General features: G+C 45.9%; 1 protein-coding gene across 4 annotated transcripts in view; it reads right to left on the bottom strand.

Annotated features, from left to right (window-relative positions):
• Positions 1–16,631, bottom strand: part of LOC147422190 (uncharacterized) — a 164,363-nt gene that overhangs the window by 41,147 nt on the left and 106,585 nt on the right. For all 4 annotated transcript variants that reach the window (XM_086503413.1, XM_086503412.1, XM_086503411.1 and 1 more), the window contains 4 exons: positions 16,246–16,398; positions 16,020–16,171; positions 14,763–14,871; positions 14,624–14,683 (listed from right to left, as the gene is read on the bottom strand). In XM_086503413.1, the coding sequence (XP_086359539.1) occupies positions 14,624–14,683; positions 14,763–14,871; positions 16,020–16,171; positions 16,246–16,398 (474 nt within the window). The remainder of the gene's footprint in view (positions 1–14,623; positions 14,684–14,762; positions 14,872–16,019; positions 16,172–16,245; positions 16,399–16,631) is intronic.

Below are 16,631 nucleotides of genomic sequence, written 5' to 3'. Positions count from 1 at the left end.
CAAATGTGAAAGTGACCATTGGTAATGTCAAAGATGAGCAAAACTTCTTTGTGTAGGAGATGTCTACCTATCCTCTTATCGTTCGGCAGCCTTACATCATAGCCGTTCGCATGGAAACAGAGGTCTTGGATGATGGTTCCGCTTATGCCAGGATAAAGAGCAAAGATGAGGAGCTGCGCAGTTCTTGAATGTGTGTGAATCATGAGAGGAACTACGATAGTCTTCATGAGTATCCTCTACCAAAAGCAAACAAAGAGTTCAAAGACTATAGGGAGACGAGAGGTTTTGGCCATGTACAATTGTAAAGCGGGATTGCGATGGTACAAGAAGAAAAATGTTCTCCCCTCCCCCAAAGAAAGAAGAAGCTTTTCCTACAGGTTTTCAAGGATTAACAAAGCATGGGTCAGTATGTTTTATAAAGCTTAAGGATATGAAAACAAGCACATGACAATATGTATATAATGTATAGAAATACATAGAGGAAAATGGTTTCATAGAGGATAGTGAATGCATTTCAGATTTCTTTGAACAAGTTTCTCATGTAGATCCTATGCTTGAGCTTGAGGCTATAATGGATTCTAGCATTGAAGATGGAATCCACGTTGTGGAAGTATGCTATATGAAAATGTATGATGTGATTGAGGCTTTTGAAGATTAGAAAGATTTCAATACTAATGAAGGACCGGAAGTACATGTGGAGACTAAGTATAAAACTGTGGCAAAGAAAGTGAGACCAATGGCCTTACCTTTACTATCAAGTTGCAAAAAAAAGCTAAAACAAGCTTCTTTGCAGCCAAATCTCAAGGATCTAAAAAGAATTGGACACAAGTTCACAATGGAATCCCTAAAAGAGATAAAGGTTGGTTGTGAGGAGTTTTTAATAAAAGAAGAAAAGAAATGTTTTAAAGGAATGGTTTCAAAACATGGTAAGGCTTTTTCTTTCCAGCCACATGAGATATGGTATGTTGATCCTAGTGTTGTTGGACCTACGTTGATCTTCACTATCCCTCATGTACCTTGGAATCTACATCCAATCCCAGTTTCGAAGCACATTTACCAAAGTTAATAGAACTACTTAATGAAAAAATTAGCATCGGTATTTTGGAGCCTTATTGTGCACCATATTCAAATAGGTGGTTCACTGTGCGTAAGAAGAATGGAGCTTTGCGGTTCATACAAGACATGCAACCTGTAAACAAGGTTACCATCAAGAATGTCGGTACAGCACCAATAGTGGATATATTTACAGAGGCGTTTGCAGGAAGGTCAATTTACTCAATGGGAGATCTCTATTCAAGGTACGATCGATTTCAGTTAGATATTGAGAGTAGAGATCTGACAACCATGAAAACACCTTTGAGACTAATAAGGATGTGTACCTTACCTCAAGAAGCAACGAATTCAGTTGCACATATGATGAATGGGATGAACAAGGTTCTCCATGACTTCATACCTCAAATCACAATGCCATTTCTTGATGATGTGCCCATCAGAGGTTCTGAAGACAAAGACAAAGACGAAGCTATGGATTCAAACGGGTGTCGTAAGTTTGTTGCAAACCATATCGAAGACTATGAGAAGATTTTGTCAAGGTAGGAAGAAGTTAATCTTACTCTCTTAGGACAAAAATCTATATTTGGAGTTCATGAAGTATTGATTGTGGGGCATATGTGTGGTCCTTATGGTAGAAGGTCTTGTCCAAAAACGATGGATGCAATCAAAAACATGAAAGAAACATGCACACCTGTCACTGAAGTTCGAAGATTTGTTAGTGCTTGCGTCTTCTATCTTATTTGAGTACCACATTGCGCACATGTAGCAGACCTTCTTTATAGGTTGTTGAGAAAGAATCAAAAGTTTCAATGGGAAGAAGAGCACACAAAAGCCATGAGGAAGCTAAAGGAGCTACTTCTTTCATTACCAACCTTGAGAAAGGTAGACAATGCATGCGAAAGACATGTCATTGTGATAGTGGATACGAGTGCTACAAGAATAGGATGGGCAGGGCAAGATGATGATGAAGAAAAAAGATATACAGTGAGGTTTGGACCAAGGTTCTGAGTTCTCGTCAACGGGATTATGTGCAAGTAAAAAGGGAATTATGGGGAGTGGTCACAACATTGAGATGTGACAAGCAGTACTTGATAGGGGCATTAGTGGTTGTGGAAACTGATTGTTTGTCTCTCCTTGGAATGATTATAAATTGTTCAACTCTTGACATTGCAATGCTGCGATGGGTAGCTTACATAAATTCCTCCATGAGCCTGCGCATCAATGCAATCAATGCATGAGCTTGTGCATCCTTTACATCCCAACGAGCTTGTTCTGCCGTAAGCAAAACAACTCTAATAGCAGCAATCCTTGCAGCAAGACCTGCAACATCCTCAACATCACCTACATCCTCAAAACCAGGACGTACATCAATGCCCTGCATAATGTTCCAGACGCCTTCTGACACAAGAACATGTTGCATCATATAAGCCCACATAGGGTAGTTGTCCCCATCCAACCCGTCCTCAGCAGCAAACATCTTGAACACATCTGTGTTGTTGTCAGCCATGGTAAATGTTGCACATGATGTGAAAACTGCCGGAAAATAGGAGAAACGGAGCGGGAACAACACGTGCTATATAGCACAAACCGTAGAAGACTATAAGGCACCTGTTATGCAGAAAACGGCAGTGACAGAAATTCTGCACAAAATGACGAAATAGCCTGTGCAGTACTGCCTGTAGTGGAAACGGAGGACGAAATGAGCCCAAATCAAAAATCTGTAGTGGAAATATTTGTTGACCTGCGAATGCTCGCCAAAGCTCACTGAAATCGGAGTAAGTGAGCAGACGTGTACTGAAGCAGCTGGCGACTAAGCCCGGGAGGACGCAACCTGCTCTGATACCAATTGTTGAAATTAGGGTTGCAAAAAAACACACACAGCTTGGAGAAGATGAAGGAAGCTCAAGGCACACAATAGAGAGTGTATAACTTAGTGTGCAATTGGAAAGATAGATAGCCCTAGAGTGATGGGCGTATATACAATGCACGGGGGAAAAAAACCTCCTAAAGAGGGAAAAAATGCCCCGGCGGTCCTAGTGTGTTCACACACATCACTACCACATGTATATGGTAACAATCTTATTAACTACTCTTGCGCAACAATCTTAGCTATGGATAATCATGATTGCCTCAATGTGTCAGCATGTTAGCACTCCCGCTGGCGATTGACCTAGCACTACGTGCATACATGTAGGACAAACATTATTGTTTTACAAGAGCATAATCAGCATGAGTTTGCTGGTCAGTGTTCTTATTTTTCCGGTTATTAGATTGCATATGCTAGCTTGCAAGATTATTCGTCTTTATTGATAATAGTTTGTCATGAGCTTCAGCCTATCCTACTGCATAACGATTTGCATGGCCGATGAATGATTGTGCAATACTTGTTGAATGGTCAAGTGTATGAATTTGGAGGCATTTATGCATATACAGCCTCTAGGCAAAGAGCTGCTTCATGGCGCGACATCTCTTCTCACCCATGGATCTCCAATGCATTTCTCTATGGTGATTTTAATAATACCCCGGATATGAATGGTAGTACCACAGGATGTTGCTTGCAAAAAGGCAAGAATGGGATCATCTCTTTGCTGCTGCTCAGATGATTAACTACCTTTCAGCATGCTGCTCACTCTTCTTATCTAGCACGGTTGGATCGTTGGTATTTGCTTAATGGGCAATAGTATGAAGATTTTGTATGCAATATGAGAATGGATTACACCTTGCAGTTATCGGATCATTACCCTGTTTTGTTGACTTTGTACTTTGGGCAGTCTCTTTGTGATCGGCCTCTTCCTAGAAAACGTTTACTGCATATTAACAATGCGTATCTCACTCATGAGGTTTTTTAAGACATGATTTCTGATATTATTCCCTCTCTGCTTGTCCACATGCATCTTGATCTTGATGTTGCCTCATATCGCTTTGTCATGAGGGCACAAAGTGTTATTCATGACTATGGCACGCATTACATGGAGTGCACTCGGGGGGATGTCAATGTTGCAAAACAGATTTGTCAATGGCTGCATGTATTGGCTGATTTCCGGCCTTTGTCTAACTCTAAAATGTCAGAGTTGTGTGAAGCTTGTGCATGTATTTGGCATAATGATAAGCGGATAATTGCTAAATGGAAGACATGTGCCCGTCACAACAGGCTTTTATGGATAAAGGCTGTGCTTCAAAACAATTTTTTAAGTATTTGCATCATACAAGGGTCTCACAAGCAATAAGGGGTTATGCTTCACTCGAGTGCTTGGACACTTTCGAAGCAAAAACTTGTTGATGCCATGGTTTGACATTATCAACAGGTATTTGTTGCTCTTTCTCAGACATCTTTAGCTGCTCGAAAAGTGCGTCAATTGTTGCTTTCTTATATTCATCCGAACCTGTCTCTGCAAGATGCACAATGCCTTGAGAATCCATTTACTAATTCTGAATTACATAGTGCGTTGCTTGTATTGGACCATTGGCGATCTCCTGGTTGGGACAGGATTACTGTGGAATTCTTCCTCTCCTTTTGGGAGGCTCTTAAACAGCCATTGCTTTTAGTGTTAAATGCAACATGGGAGAAACAAGATTTGCCACTATCTTGGAAAGAGGGCTTACTTAATTTGTTGCCTAAGCAGCACAAAGACATCAAACGGCTCGCCGCTGCTGCCCGCACCCTCCCTCGCCATCGTTCAATCCGTAGCCTCTTCCACCCCCACCTCCTGCGCATTGTCAGGCATGCCCGCCCCAACGCGCTGTGCCCTGCGTGTAATCTCCTGCCAGCCCTCAGCATGTTGCCCCCCGCCCAACACCTGCCTGTTGCCTGCACTGCCGCCCCCTGCCCCCCGTTTCGCTTCATTGGCCTTCCTCCCCCCTCCCGCCATCCTCCGTTGTGGTGGGCTGTTTGCAGCCTATCGACGATGGTTTTGACACTCGCCCCCGCCTCGACAACAGCAGACACAGAATGGCGGCCTCTGCTCCACCACAGAGAGACTCCTCAGAAGCCCCCTTGCTCACCCCCGCGGAGCTGACCGTTCGAATTGCTCTTTTGCCAAAAGAGAAAGTGAGATTGATGGCCGAGGTGGAACGCTTGCAAGCCTCCTCAATTATCTGCAAGATTATTGGCACTCAACCCAACCGAGGCGAAGTTCGGGATGTAAGGCCTGACTCCTCTCCGATGTAGGCAAGATCATTGATATCCAGATCCTTGGGAGAGAGTATTATCAGATAGAGTTCGAGTCTCTAGAGATGACGGCCAAGGTGATATCGATAAGCCCGCTCGGTATCCAAGAAACTCGAGCTTACTTCAGACGATGGCATCATGGTTTCGACTCTACTACAGATGTGCTTGAGGAGGAGGCCGACTCGCCTATCTCGGTCTGTTCTTCAGGCCTGAGGAGAGAGTACCTCCCTCTTCTTCCCAGGATTGGTTCCATGTTTTGGAGTCACAGCTCTACAGCTTCAGTTGTGGCCAAGGCTCAATTTCCCCATGCGTAGCCCCCCATGGCTGAGCATACCCAGCATACAGATACCTAGGACACATAGGCTGGTGCCTCGACAAAGGCCAGCAATCAGACAGCTGAGAGTTGGCATCATTGCCTGGCTGCCGCTGACAGGGACGGGCTCACCACACTCCTCCCCCTAGTGGCTGACTTGCAGCTCACTAGCATTGGGTTGAACAGGGAACCGTTTTGACCCCCTTCAACAGGACCCCCCTGAGGAACCGCAGCTCCACCGTCTCCACCGTCTCCACCCTTGGACGCCTCCAATCCGCCTCCCCCTCCTCCACCTTAACCCCACCTCCCGCTACTCCCCTCTTCTCGGTGGGGCCCTCAGCCTTATCTCTCGACCCATCCCACACTCCTCCTTAGACGCATGGGACTGGACGCACATCTGCAACAAGGCGATCTCTTGGTAGTGCTTTCGTTACGAGCCGCATGGCTCGGGAGGGACAACCCCATCTGAGGCCGCCACTGCTGGTTCAAACCTCTCCTTTTGCAGCAGTCGCTCGGGGTTTGACAAGCTTTGACATTTGCAGACGATGAGACTTCTTCGATTACAGCTTCACACACTTCCTAGGTGATTCTTCTCCCGACCTGGAGGAGACTTGCTTTTGAGTCCACGTCCTCTTTCTTGTAGCTCGAGGCACTGAGACTCTGGATATAGCGATAGGTTTCTCCTTTCCACTGTGTGGCAGGGATCTTGAGAGTGGATCCTACAGGCAGTTCTTGACTAGCTCCAGGTCCAAGCCACTGAGTTCTCACACCATACAAGGAACCTAGGGGTGACAGATCTTGTAACATTTAATGCCCTAAAAACTTGTGTGTAGCGGAAATTAGCATGAACATAGTGGGCATTTCATTAGAATAGATTCCTAATGAGAGTTACAAGAGTGCTTGGGTGGAGAGAGCAACAAAAAGCATAACACCTAGTTAGATAGCATGAACAATACTTTCAAAAGAGAGAGAAATTAAGATATTGACAACAATTGAGGACCGGATTTGCATGGAGCCGGTCCCCCCTCCAAAAGGCTTTGTATTATGGTTTCTCCCATCAAGAGAGACATTGTACAATACAGTTCTTTGTGTTCCTTCAAGACTAGCTAGTGCAATGAAGATGAAATCTTCATGCACTAGGCAAAACACTTAGCAAACACAACATTAATTATCCCCGTTCTCAGACCCAAGACCTCACACACCTTCGAAGATGGTGAGAGCTAGCAGGGTATGAGAGTAGATTGAGAGGAAGAAGGAGTATCTTACGAGAAAGATGTACATCTCCTCACATAATCACTCATATTAGCATAGCTTAGCTTAGTAATTACCATGGTAGAGGAGATGAGCATGCATTGAAGCTTGGCTCTTGGTTGGATTTGCATCCACATGCCAAGAGTGTGTCGATGTAGGCTTCTATCTCACAAGCTTGGAGTAGGTGATGAGCTCTCCATTAAAGCTTGGGAAGAGATAGTCTTTTTCTTGCTTCTCACATAGACTGTGTGTGATAATGCCTTGCAAAAATCAGCCCCCTCTCTCTCTTGGGCGAGCCCTCTTGCTAATTGCTCTTGCTATCCTCCCATTGGACCTCCCCAGGGCTAGCCAATGACTATTAAGTAGCATAAGTGATAGCCTTCTGACATGTGTCCCCCTTTTCCCTTTTGTGAGAGCTTTAGGTAATTTAATAATTCAACTAAACTCTCATTGGACCCCTTTGCCTCCTGGCCAATAGGAATCAGGCAAGCCATTGGGCTGTTGAATGCTCATTGGACCCCTTGGGAGACTGTCCAATAGTCTTCTAGAGGACTTAATTCTCATTGGTTCTTTTATTAAGTGTTTTTAAATTAATTAAACTAGATTTACTCTAGCCTAATTCTCATTGGTCCACCTCCAAGGCCATCCAATAGGAATTGGGTACACCTTGTGGGCATCTGGCCTAGGGAGCTGACATGTGTCCCTCATTCCCTTTGTGTAAAGGGAGCTTGTGTGTGTGTGTGTGGCTTTCTCTCTCATCCCCGACATGCAAGGCTCGCCCCCTCCCAAGTAGGGATTGCAAAGACTTTTTTGTACACACACAAAGCATCCAATTCCCTTAAGGTTGACCTTTGGACACAACTTTTGAATTTTGGAACCTTAGCATTTTGGAAGTCTTAATGGGCTGAACCTTAGGGTCTTTTTAGCCCATTGTTGCACATGGATCTTTTGCAGATGGCCCCCCCGTTGGATCCCTATTTTCCCTCCTTTGGATCCCTACTGTGGCCGGTCTGCTAGCTTAACCAATATTCTAGCTTTTTCTCCCCTGGCACTTTCCCATATTAAATGATCAGTTTAACATGAGAAAATCATTTAGGAGAATTAGATATTGATTATTATGACAGATCTGGTACAGACACTTTGGCCTTTAGCCAAGTCCAGTGTGACGCCGCAAGATGCATCAAGTTGCATGCACATTGTGGTGCATCTGTTTGCTGACACTCATAGTCCCCCTTGCTATGTATTTGTACATGAGGATTCTTGGACCAAGGATGTAGCCCTATGGGCTGCACGCTCGGCCTGGGCCTGGGCTGGACAGTCACTTCAAACGCGGTTGTCTAGAGGTCGCTCAGATGCTCACTACTCCCCATCCCAACCAGCCTCAAAGATAGCGAGGTTGGATACTGCTGTAGCATCTGTTTTTTCTCACCGGCTCCATGAGGATAGTCTCATTGAATGTGCAGGGATTAGGAGGCCCCCAATTTCAATGTCAGAGGGGTCAATTGCACAAGAGCTTCAGGGATACCTTCTGGGTGGTGAGATTGATATTCTTATGCTACAGGATCATCATCTATGTGAAAGCTGCATTAGACGATGTGGTCAAATTTTGCGTGGTCGCAATGAAACGTTTTGGTCAGCTGCATTTGGACCTGGAGGTATCCAGGGAGGGGTATGTATGACTATTGCAGATTCTTGGCAACAAGCCATTGTGAACAGAGGTACTATTGTGCCAAGCAGAGCTCAGTGGATTACTATCCAGGTTCAAGGTTGCCTCATGGGTTTCCAGAACATATATGCGCCCATTGTGGCAAGTGCACGAGTAAAGTTTTGGTCTCATGTTGTTAAGTCTTTGCCGCATGCAGAGCAGTGGTGTATTGGGGGGGACTTCAACATGTTGGAGGACCCCTCTGATAGGCTTGGAGGTGGCCATGCTACGGTGCATGGGGCTGAGTTGGCAGCTTGGGAGCGGCTATGTATGACTATGAGGGTTTCTGATGTTTGGCAGCACTCACGTTTTGTGAGACCCCAGACAACCTATCTTTCTCTCACTCTGACCGCAGGGTAGGAGTGAATCTATCTCGGATAGATCGCTTCTATGTCAGTGGCCACATTTGTGACAAGGGGGGATCTGTTTGCATCATCGTAGGGACTACTTTTTCCAACTCGCGCCAGTTATTCTCACGATGACAGACAGACCAAAGGACGGGGGGTGCAATGCTACGCATCCCCAAGAGGATCTTGCTAGATTTAGAGCGTAGAGAGCGAGTGGAGGCACTTTGGATAGAGAGTCTGGACACGTAGGACACCTCTAATGGTAGAGTGGCCTTTGAACTGGTAGAGCTTAGTCGCTTCTTCCTTCAAGAGTCTACATTGTGCAACTCGCTTGGCTGCAACCAGGGAGGAGGAGAAGTGTCTTCGACGGGGCATTGTGTCCTTACAGAGGATGCAGGAGCAACATCCAGACAGTCCATGGTTGAAGGAGCAGATGCAACACGCTAGGCACGAGTTGACTAGCATTGAGGAGCGGCACCATGAATTTGCCTTCCATCGACAGGCATCTCAATGGACCCACGTGAGTGACAGAGTTACTAGGGAGTTCTTTGAGATAGTGGGGGCACACAATGCGCACACCAGTGTCAGTCAGTTGAGGAAACCTGATGGATCAGTTGCTTCAGAGCCTAAGGATATGCATGCAGTTGCTACTGACTTCTACCACGATCTGTTGTCAGTTGAGCCTTCGTCAGAGCGCCATGATGCATGCAGAGAGTAGGTTTGGGCACAGATGCCTTGCCTTGTTACCGAGGAGATGAACTGAGACTTAAGCTTCCCCTCCAACTAGAGGAGCTCCATAAGGCCCTCAGAGCACTCCCCCGTGGTAGTTGTCCAGGGGAGGATGGTTTGACTCCCAGCTTTTTCTTGGAGTATTGGGACTTTCTTTGTTCAGATTTTTGCAGCGCATTCCAGTACGTTCTGCACACTGGCGAGATACCTGACAGCATGAGTGAGGGCTTGATCTACCTGATTCCCAAGGAGAGAGGCTCCTTGGATGAGATTCGACAATGGCGACCCATTACCATCCTCTACTCATCCTACAAAACTCTAGCAAAGGCTCTGAGTTTGAGGATCCGACCACTACTAGAGAGCATTATATATGGGACACACAGGTTTTGTCAAGGAGTGTAGTATCCTTGACAACATCTTCACTTTTTGGGAGGCGTCTGCCCTCGCGCGTCTCTGAGAAGAGGATTTGGTGAACTCCTCCTCGATTTTGAGAAGGCCTACGACAGAGTTACTGGGTTTTCCTAGAGGGCACTCTACGCAAGATGGGTTTCACAGATGCTTGGATCAGAGGTGTGCCAGCTCTCTACAGACATGCGTACAGTCAGGTGCTCTTGGCAGGGGGCAGAGGGGAGCGCTTCTTGCTCACACGGTCGGTCAAACAGGGTTTCCCTCTTGCCCCCTTCCTCTTTCTGTTCTATGCTGAGGTGATGAGAAGATTTCTGACTTCTCAGCAGGTTGGCTTGAGTGGTCTTGAGCTCCCTATTAGGGCAAATGAACTTCTTGACGCTGAGTTTGTTGATGGCTCAGCCTTGTACTTGGAGGGCCAACAGGCCAACCTGATAGGTGTGAGCAAACTCTTGAGGTGTTCTGCAGTGCATCACGCGCACTAATCAACTAGAGGAAGACAGTTGCTTCCTGGGTTGGCAGTGCTCCTACACCTAATTGGTCGCCAGGTGAGGGTTTCATATCGATTCCCCCAGGGAGTGCAGTTTGCTACTTATATTGTCAGGTTGGCCTAGACTTGTCCCCTGAGAAGCAAACTGCTCCCCTCCTCCTGTCCATCACGAGGAAGTTGCTACATTGGAGTTCCGACGGCTCTCTTTGGCAGGCAGAGTTGTAGTGGCCAACCAGGTGTTGTTGGCTACTATGTGGTACATCACATCTTGTTGGATCTTCTCGAGCTCCTATATCAGCCAATTAGAGAGGCTGATCAGGAACTTTCTTTGGTTAGGGCGCGACACTCAGTTAGCCCAGGCCAAAGTAGCCCGGCAGGTCATCACTCTACCATGTTCTCAGGGAGGAGGGGATCATAGACCCAGCACAGAAGAGCAGAGCTTTTCTTGGGAAGTTTGTTGTCAAAGGATTGCTTTTAGGGAAGAAGCCCTGGAAGGAGTTGTTGCTTCAGTGGCTTAGAGCTCGAGTGCCTCATACGGGAGGCCCTTGGAGCCCTTCCATGAGGTGGATCTTTACAAAGATGCGCAGAGTTGGTCTGAGCACGAGACTCGAGGATCGATTTGTTGCGAGCCTACTTCACTCTTGGGAGCAGTTACGGAGTGACCTAGAGTAGCACCAGCCCACTTGCACGAAGGAGCGCTTGAGACAGCCCCTTGTTTGGAACCCCATGGTTAGCACTTAAAGAGGCCACTTGGTTGGTGGTAGGCCTCATGTTTCTTGGGGTCCGATGGCAGAGGGCCCAGGCCGCAATCTAGGCAATTGGCTTTAGTTTTCACGTTTGGCAGAGGAGGTACAGAACATCCAGCTACGAGGCATGAGAGGGGTGCAGAGCATGTGCCAAGACATTACAGAGGCTCTACCAGCTGAGTGGCTCACCTCTCTAGAGACACCAGCTCCAAGATGGATGGGGGCCTTCACACGACTGGAGGTTCTCATTACAGTTCGTGTTTGCTCACAGTCCGTACCCCTCATGTTCTTCGAGATTCAGGACGAGGGTCGACTACAAAGAGTCTCAATAGAGGCTCCACAGGTTGTAGAGTGCTGTTTTCAGAGGATACGAGTAGTGAGCATCTGTGGGAGGACCTGTGCCGCAGATCTTGACCCAACAGACCTTGAGACAGGCCACTGGAGGCTTAGGGCTTGGAAGAGCTGCCCTCTAGCACGAGTGCCCTCTAGACCCTAAAGAATGGTTTTGGAGAGACTCCTTCTGTTCAACCGACCACCATGGGATCCCTTTCTTTCAGTACATTGTTCGACTGGGGCATCAAATACTGGCAGCACGAAGAGAGGCTCATCCTGCTGCAGCACTTCATTGGCAGGAGGAGGGTCTCACAGTTGAGTTCTTGTCAACCTTTTGGGAGCGGTTATGATACTCCAGACAGCCGAGGCAAGTCACTTTGTTCCTGTGGCTAGTTAGTTGCACACAGAGCTACAACAGTGCGGAGCTGGCTAGTACATAGTGGCCTTTCGCCAGCTTGTGCAGCTTGCGATCATCCTTTGGAGAGTCAGTGTCACTATCCGTGGGACTACCCCATGGCACAGCAGGTTTGGCTTCGGATTCTTCGGCTGATGCCAACTCTTTCCACAGCGCGACGGTACACTTGGGGTGCTGCTTGGTCCACCCTCAGTGGTCTGCGCTCCTGTTTGAGCTATCTTCCACCAGCAGGATGATAGCGATCCAGGGGGGTCGACCTACACTTCAGCCAGCTACAAAGCTTACCCCTCAGGAGTAATGTAGTGAGAGAGAGGTGTGTTGGGAGCTCGTCTATGGCCTGACACTTTGGTTCATTTAGTGGGCCCGTTGTTTTCGCATATTCGCCCTGTCCCATCAATAGAGACTATTCGTGACTTTTGGTTGGAGTTGATTCATACTCTCAAGGGTCAGTTCGAGAGACTTTAGCGCAAATCCAACCGCATGCAGGAGCGCAGAGAGGCTTTCCTGCAACTCTGGCGCCCACGGGCCTTCTTCACCATGGTCCAAGATGTGCCCAGATGGCACTATCTGCCACCTGTGTAGCTCTTTCCTCCTCCCATTTATTTAGCCCCATTGTACATATCTTGTTTACTCACTGGGAGAGTCTCCCCATGCTTTTGATGTAGCCCTCTCTAGTAGAGGTGGTTTGTAGCCCTATCGGCAGTTTTATTTACTAATGGAAGGATCTTTTTCTTAGAAAAAAAAAAATTGTTGCATAAGTAAGCACTTTGCGTGAAATTCTCTCATTGGTGGCCTATTACTTTGATGCCGGACTTCATCATGCTCAACATGGTTTCATTCCATGTTACCAGATCATGGACAATTTGGCTAATGTTATGATCGGCATAAAGTACACTAAGTACACCCAACAAGATGTGCTGGTCATGCAAGTTGATATCAAAAAGGCTTTGACACTGTGCACTGGGACTTCATTGCTTCCACGATGAGGTGTCTAGGATTCGGTCGTAAATTGGCCAATGTGGTTTATTTTTTGTATGCTGGTAGTATGTCTTCAGGATCCTAGAAGGCGAAGTGACGGAATCTTGGCCTCTTGGCTGTTCAGTTAGGCAAGGCCCATCCCTTAGTGCTTTGTTGTATGCTATTGCCACTCACCCGTTGTTGATGTATCTTGATCACTTGACCTCTACTGAGCGTCTTCATGGTTTGCAGTTACCCTTGCGTCATACCTTTATTAGGCAGGCTTATGCGGATTATTCGTTGTTTATGCCTCGCAATCAATAGGCTGACGTCCAGGTAATTATGGAAGCTTTGGAATTGTTCGGGATTGTAGTTGATCTTATAGTAAGCTTTCGTAAATCGAAGCTTTTGCCACTTTGCAATTGGCATAGTCTATTATGGCGAGGTGAGATTGTTCCTCCGAATGTGATCACCAACCATTTGGGGTATCCGATTGGATGGAATGTCACTCACACTCAAAAAGTGGATTGGGTTATGCAACGCTTGAATGTCAAATTGCATTATTGGAAGTGGATTGGGTTATGCAATGCTTGAATGTCAAATTGCATTCCTGGAAGCTATCCACATGGCCATTGCATGTTCGTCTGCAAAATCGTTCAAAATATCTTGATGGCCTATGTTTGGTTCTTTTTGCCACTCATGCATTGGCCTCGCCATTGTTTCAATTCTCTTATGTCAGCCATTTTGTCTCATTTGTGGCGAGCTCATGCTCACAAAAAAGGCTTGCGTTTGATGTCAATGGAGAAGCTTTGCACTTCTAAACGTTTTGGTGGACTCAATATCTTCGACTTGGGTAGGCATGTTCTTGCTAGGAAAGCTATGCTATTGCCTACATTCACGCAACAAATTCAGCCTTGGGCTCTTATGTTTGATACCTGAGTCAGTGTGTTGTTACGTCCTCATTTGGCCACTGGCAAATCATCTATTTGGGAGGTTGTATTTGGTAAGATAGAATGGCACATTCCTGGATGTCCTCTTGCTTCCACTTTGCTCTTTGCTTGAAAAGAGGTTACCATTCATCTATCATGAATGCTCGGCGGTAAGGAAATTCGATTCATTTGGAGAGTCTTCATTGGAGCCATGCATTCCCTGTTACTTTGGTTGACCACTCGCCTCGCCAGGCATACGTCCTCCCTTGCCGTGGCAATCGGGTGGTTGCGGATGTGTATCTATGCGGCTCCGTTTTCCATAAACAGCTTTGGGCATTTGGCATTTTCTCACCGACATTACAGTGATTCGCGGTCTTCTTCATGTGGGTCCAATATTGGGCTTACTAGACCCTATGGCGTCAGCGTAATGGCTATATGTTCCATGGCATTCATGCATATCCTTTCCCATTCTTCAAGCTCTCTCTTAGGAAATCTTTACGGTTCGCTTGGAAGTTGGTGATATCATCGCAGAGATACATCAGCTCTCCTATGAATGCTTTTAGCCATATTGTACAGCCAAACACTTCTGTGTTCTTTCCCTTGTATATGATCTTTTTGGTGAGTTGTCCTCGCCTTGACGTTTCCCACTAGTAAATTAATCAAACTGATTTACAAAAAAAATAAAAGTGTGTGTGTGTTGTTGGCAATAACTCAGCCACATTAAGTTCTTAGGATCGCTGTCAAAATTTTAAAACCTCCATGAAACCTTAGAATCTTCCAACCTCAAGAGCATTTTTATGTTTCAGCAGATCCTGAAGTTCAGCTTGCAAGCCATGCTTTTCCTGTCATGAAGAGAGCTGGTATTTAATGAAAATATGTGTTCATGTTGCAGTCAAACAATCTATTTGGTGAGAAACTTACCCTTGTAAGAAGTTGAATGTTGTCTACAGCCTTATCTTTTTCTAGAGTCAATGATTTTTCTCGATTCTCATATAGATCTTGCACACGTTCTATTTCCCCTTCAATGTACCTAGGCAGAAGACATCAAAGTGATGGTTATGAGTAAAATTTTTGGCCTCTCAATGGACAACAGGGTGAAAAGAGAGAACAATATTTTTCTGATGAACTTTGTATGCACATTTTTGAAGCTCTCTTTTCCAAGCTCTTACCTTTCTACTCATGTTCATTTCTGCAACTTAAGGGTCTCTTCCTCTTAGGCAGCCCTTCATGGAGATATTGATTCAAGGAGACACTACTCCTACGACTTGCCAGCTGTAGCCTACAGGTTCTTCCGAGAGATTTCTCTTTTCTATTTTAGCAAGGGTTTAAGTTAGTACTCAGGTTTCCTTTTTTGTAACACTTCACGATGAGATATAGGCCATTTTGGCCCTCTATTGTGTAGGGAATGGCCTGTTGGCAGCCATTCCTTGTAATGCAGTCCTCCATGGAGATATTGGATCAAGGAGAGACTACTCCCACAACTTGCCAGTTATAGACTACAGGTTCTTCCAAGAGATTTCTCTTTTCTATTTTAGCAAGCAATTGAGTTAGGACTATGCTCTTTTTTGTAGCACTTTATGATGACAGGTATCATCTTCAATTGTATTTGGACTTTAAGGTGTAGGGAATGCTGTTGGCAACCATTCCTCGTAATGCAGGCGACTGCATGGTGACCAGTTGAGGCCGAGAGCCATGCAGAAGCATGCATTGCAAGGGAATGGTCACGAACTGAACATTCCTGGCCATCAAGTGTCAAGGGGAGGGGGGCCAATCACGACCGTCAGAGTGCTGCAGATGACACTGCTGCATAGTACAGGAGTTTTAGAGATCAAAGGATTTCCGCTGCTGAGGTGTTACTCTCGGATGGCTTTCCTTCTGCTGATATTCAGCTTGCTCTTGCTTCATTCCAGGTACTGACGTGTCAAACGCGGACGGCTGTCCTGGTGCTGAGGTGTCACCCTCTGATGTGTGTTTGTGAAGAAGTGTTTCTCCCAAGAACTGAAATGGCTGGCATCCACCCGCTGCAGCTCTGATTATGGTGTATAATCAGAGCCTGTTCCACAGCTATGATCTGCAGCCTCCCAACCCTCGACCTTGACAAGACGTTAATATATAATTCTTTCTTTCTTTTTTCCTTCAAGCAGCACTGTGGAAAAGGCCCTTCCAAAAACTGCTTACCTCAACATGTCATCTTTCTCTGCAAGTCTCTTTTCCAAGACAATCTTGGAAGTCTCAGCAGCTGCTTTGGCTTGCCTATGTCCCTGCAACTCTTCTTCCAGCTCAGACAACACAACATCTTGTTCCGCAATCTCAGCTCGTAACGCATGAACCTGCACACGACGCTTTACTAATACACTCCAACAATGATTTGTACTAATCTTGACCTCCAGTGAAATGTAAGCACCTGATCTGCTTCCTCTTGTAACTGTCTTCTGAAATTTGCCTCCAAACTCTCTAGCGCTGCATTTTTTTCAACCAACTGTTTTTTCAAGTCAGACAGATTGGATTTGAGCTCTTTAATGGAATCATTTTGACTGTCCAACATTTTGTTTTTTACCTGCAAAAGTGACATGCCAACAAAATTCCAACTGTTTGGTAGAACAAAAAGACCGCAGCATCAATGCGAGCTACATGATTCTCAGCCCCATTTTATGATTAAGAATACAAGTTGCTTCGAGGAAATGAAAACATGCAAAAAAGAATAACAAAGTGGCGTCGAGAAAATTGCAGAATCGCTCAGAAAATTGCAGAATGCCACATTAAGCTACTCAAACCATTATGGCAAGTATT

Source organism: Adiantum capillus-veneris, chromosome 27 (genome assembly GCF_014529385.1).
Source record: "Adiantum capillus-veneris isolate H3 chromosome 27, ASM1452938v2, whole genome shotgun sequence".
NCBI classification, from domain to species: domain Eukaryota; kingdom Viridiplantae; phylum Streptophyta; class Polypodiopsida; order Polypodiales; family Pteridaceae; genus Adiantum; species Adiantum capillus-veneris.
This window is presented reverse-complemented; position numbering and strand designations above follow the sequence as displayed.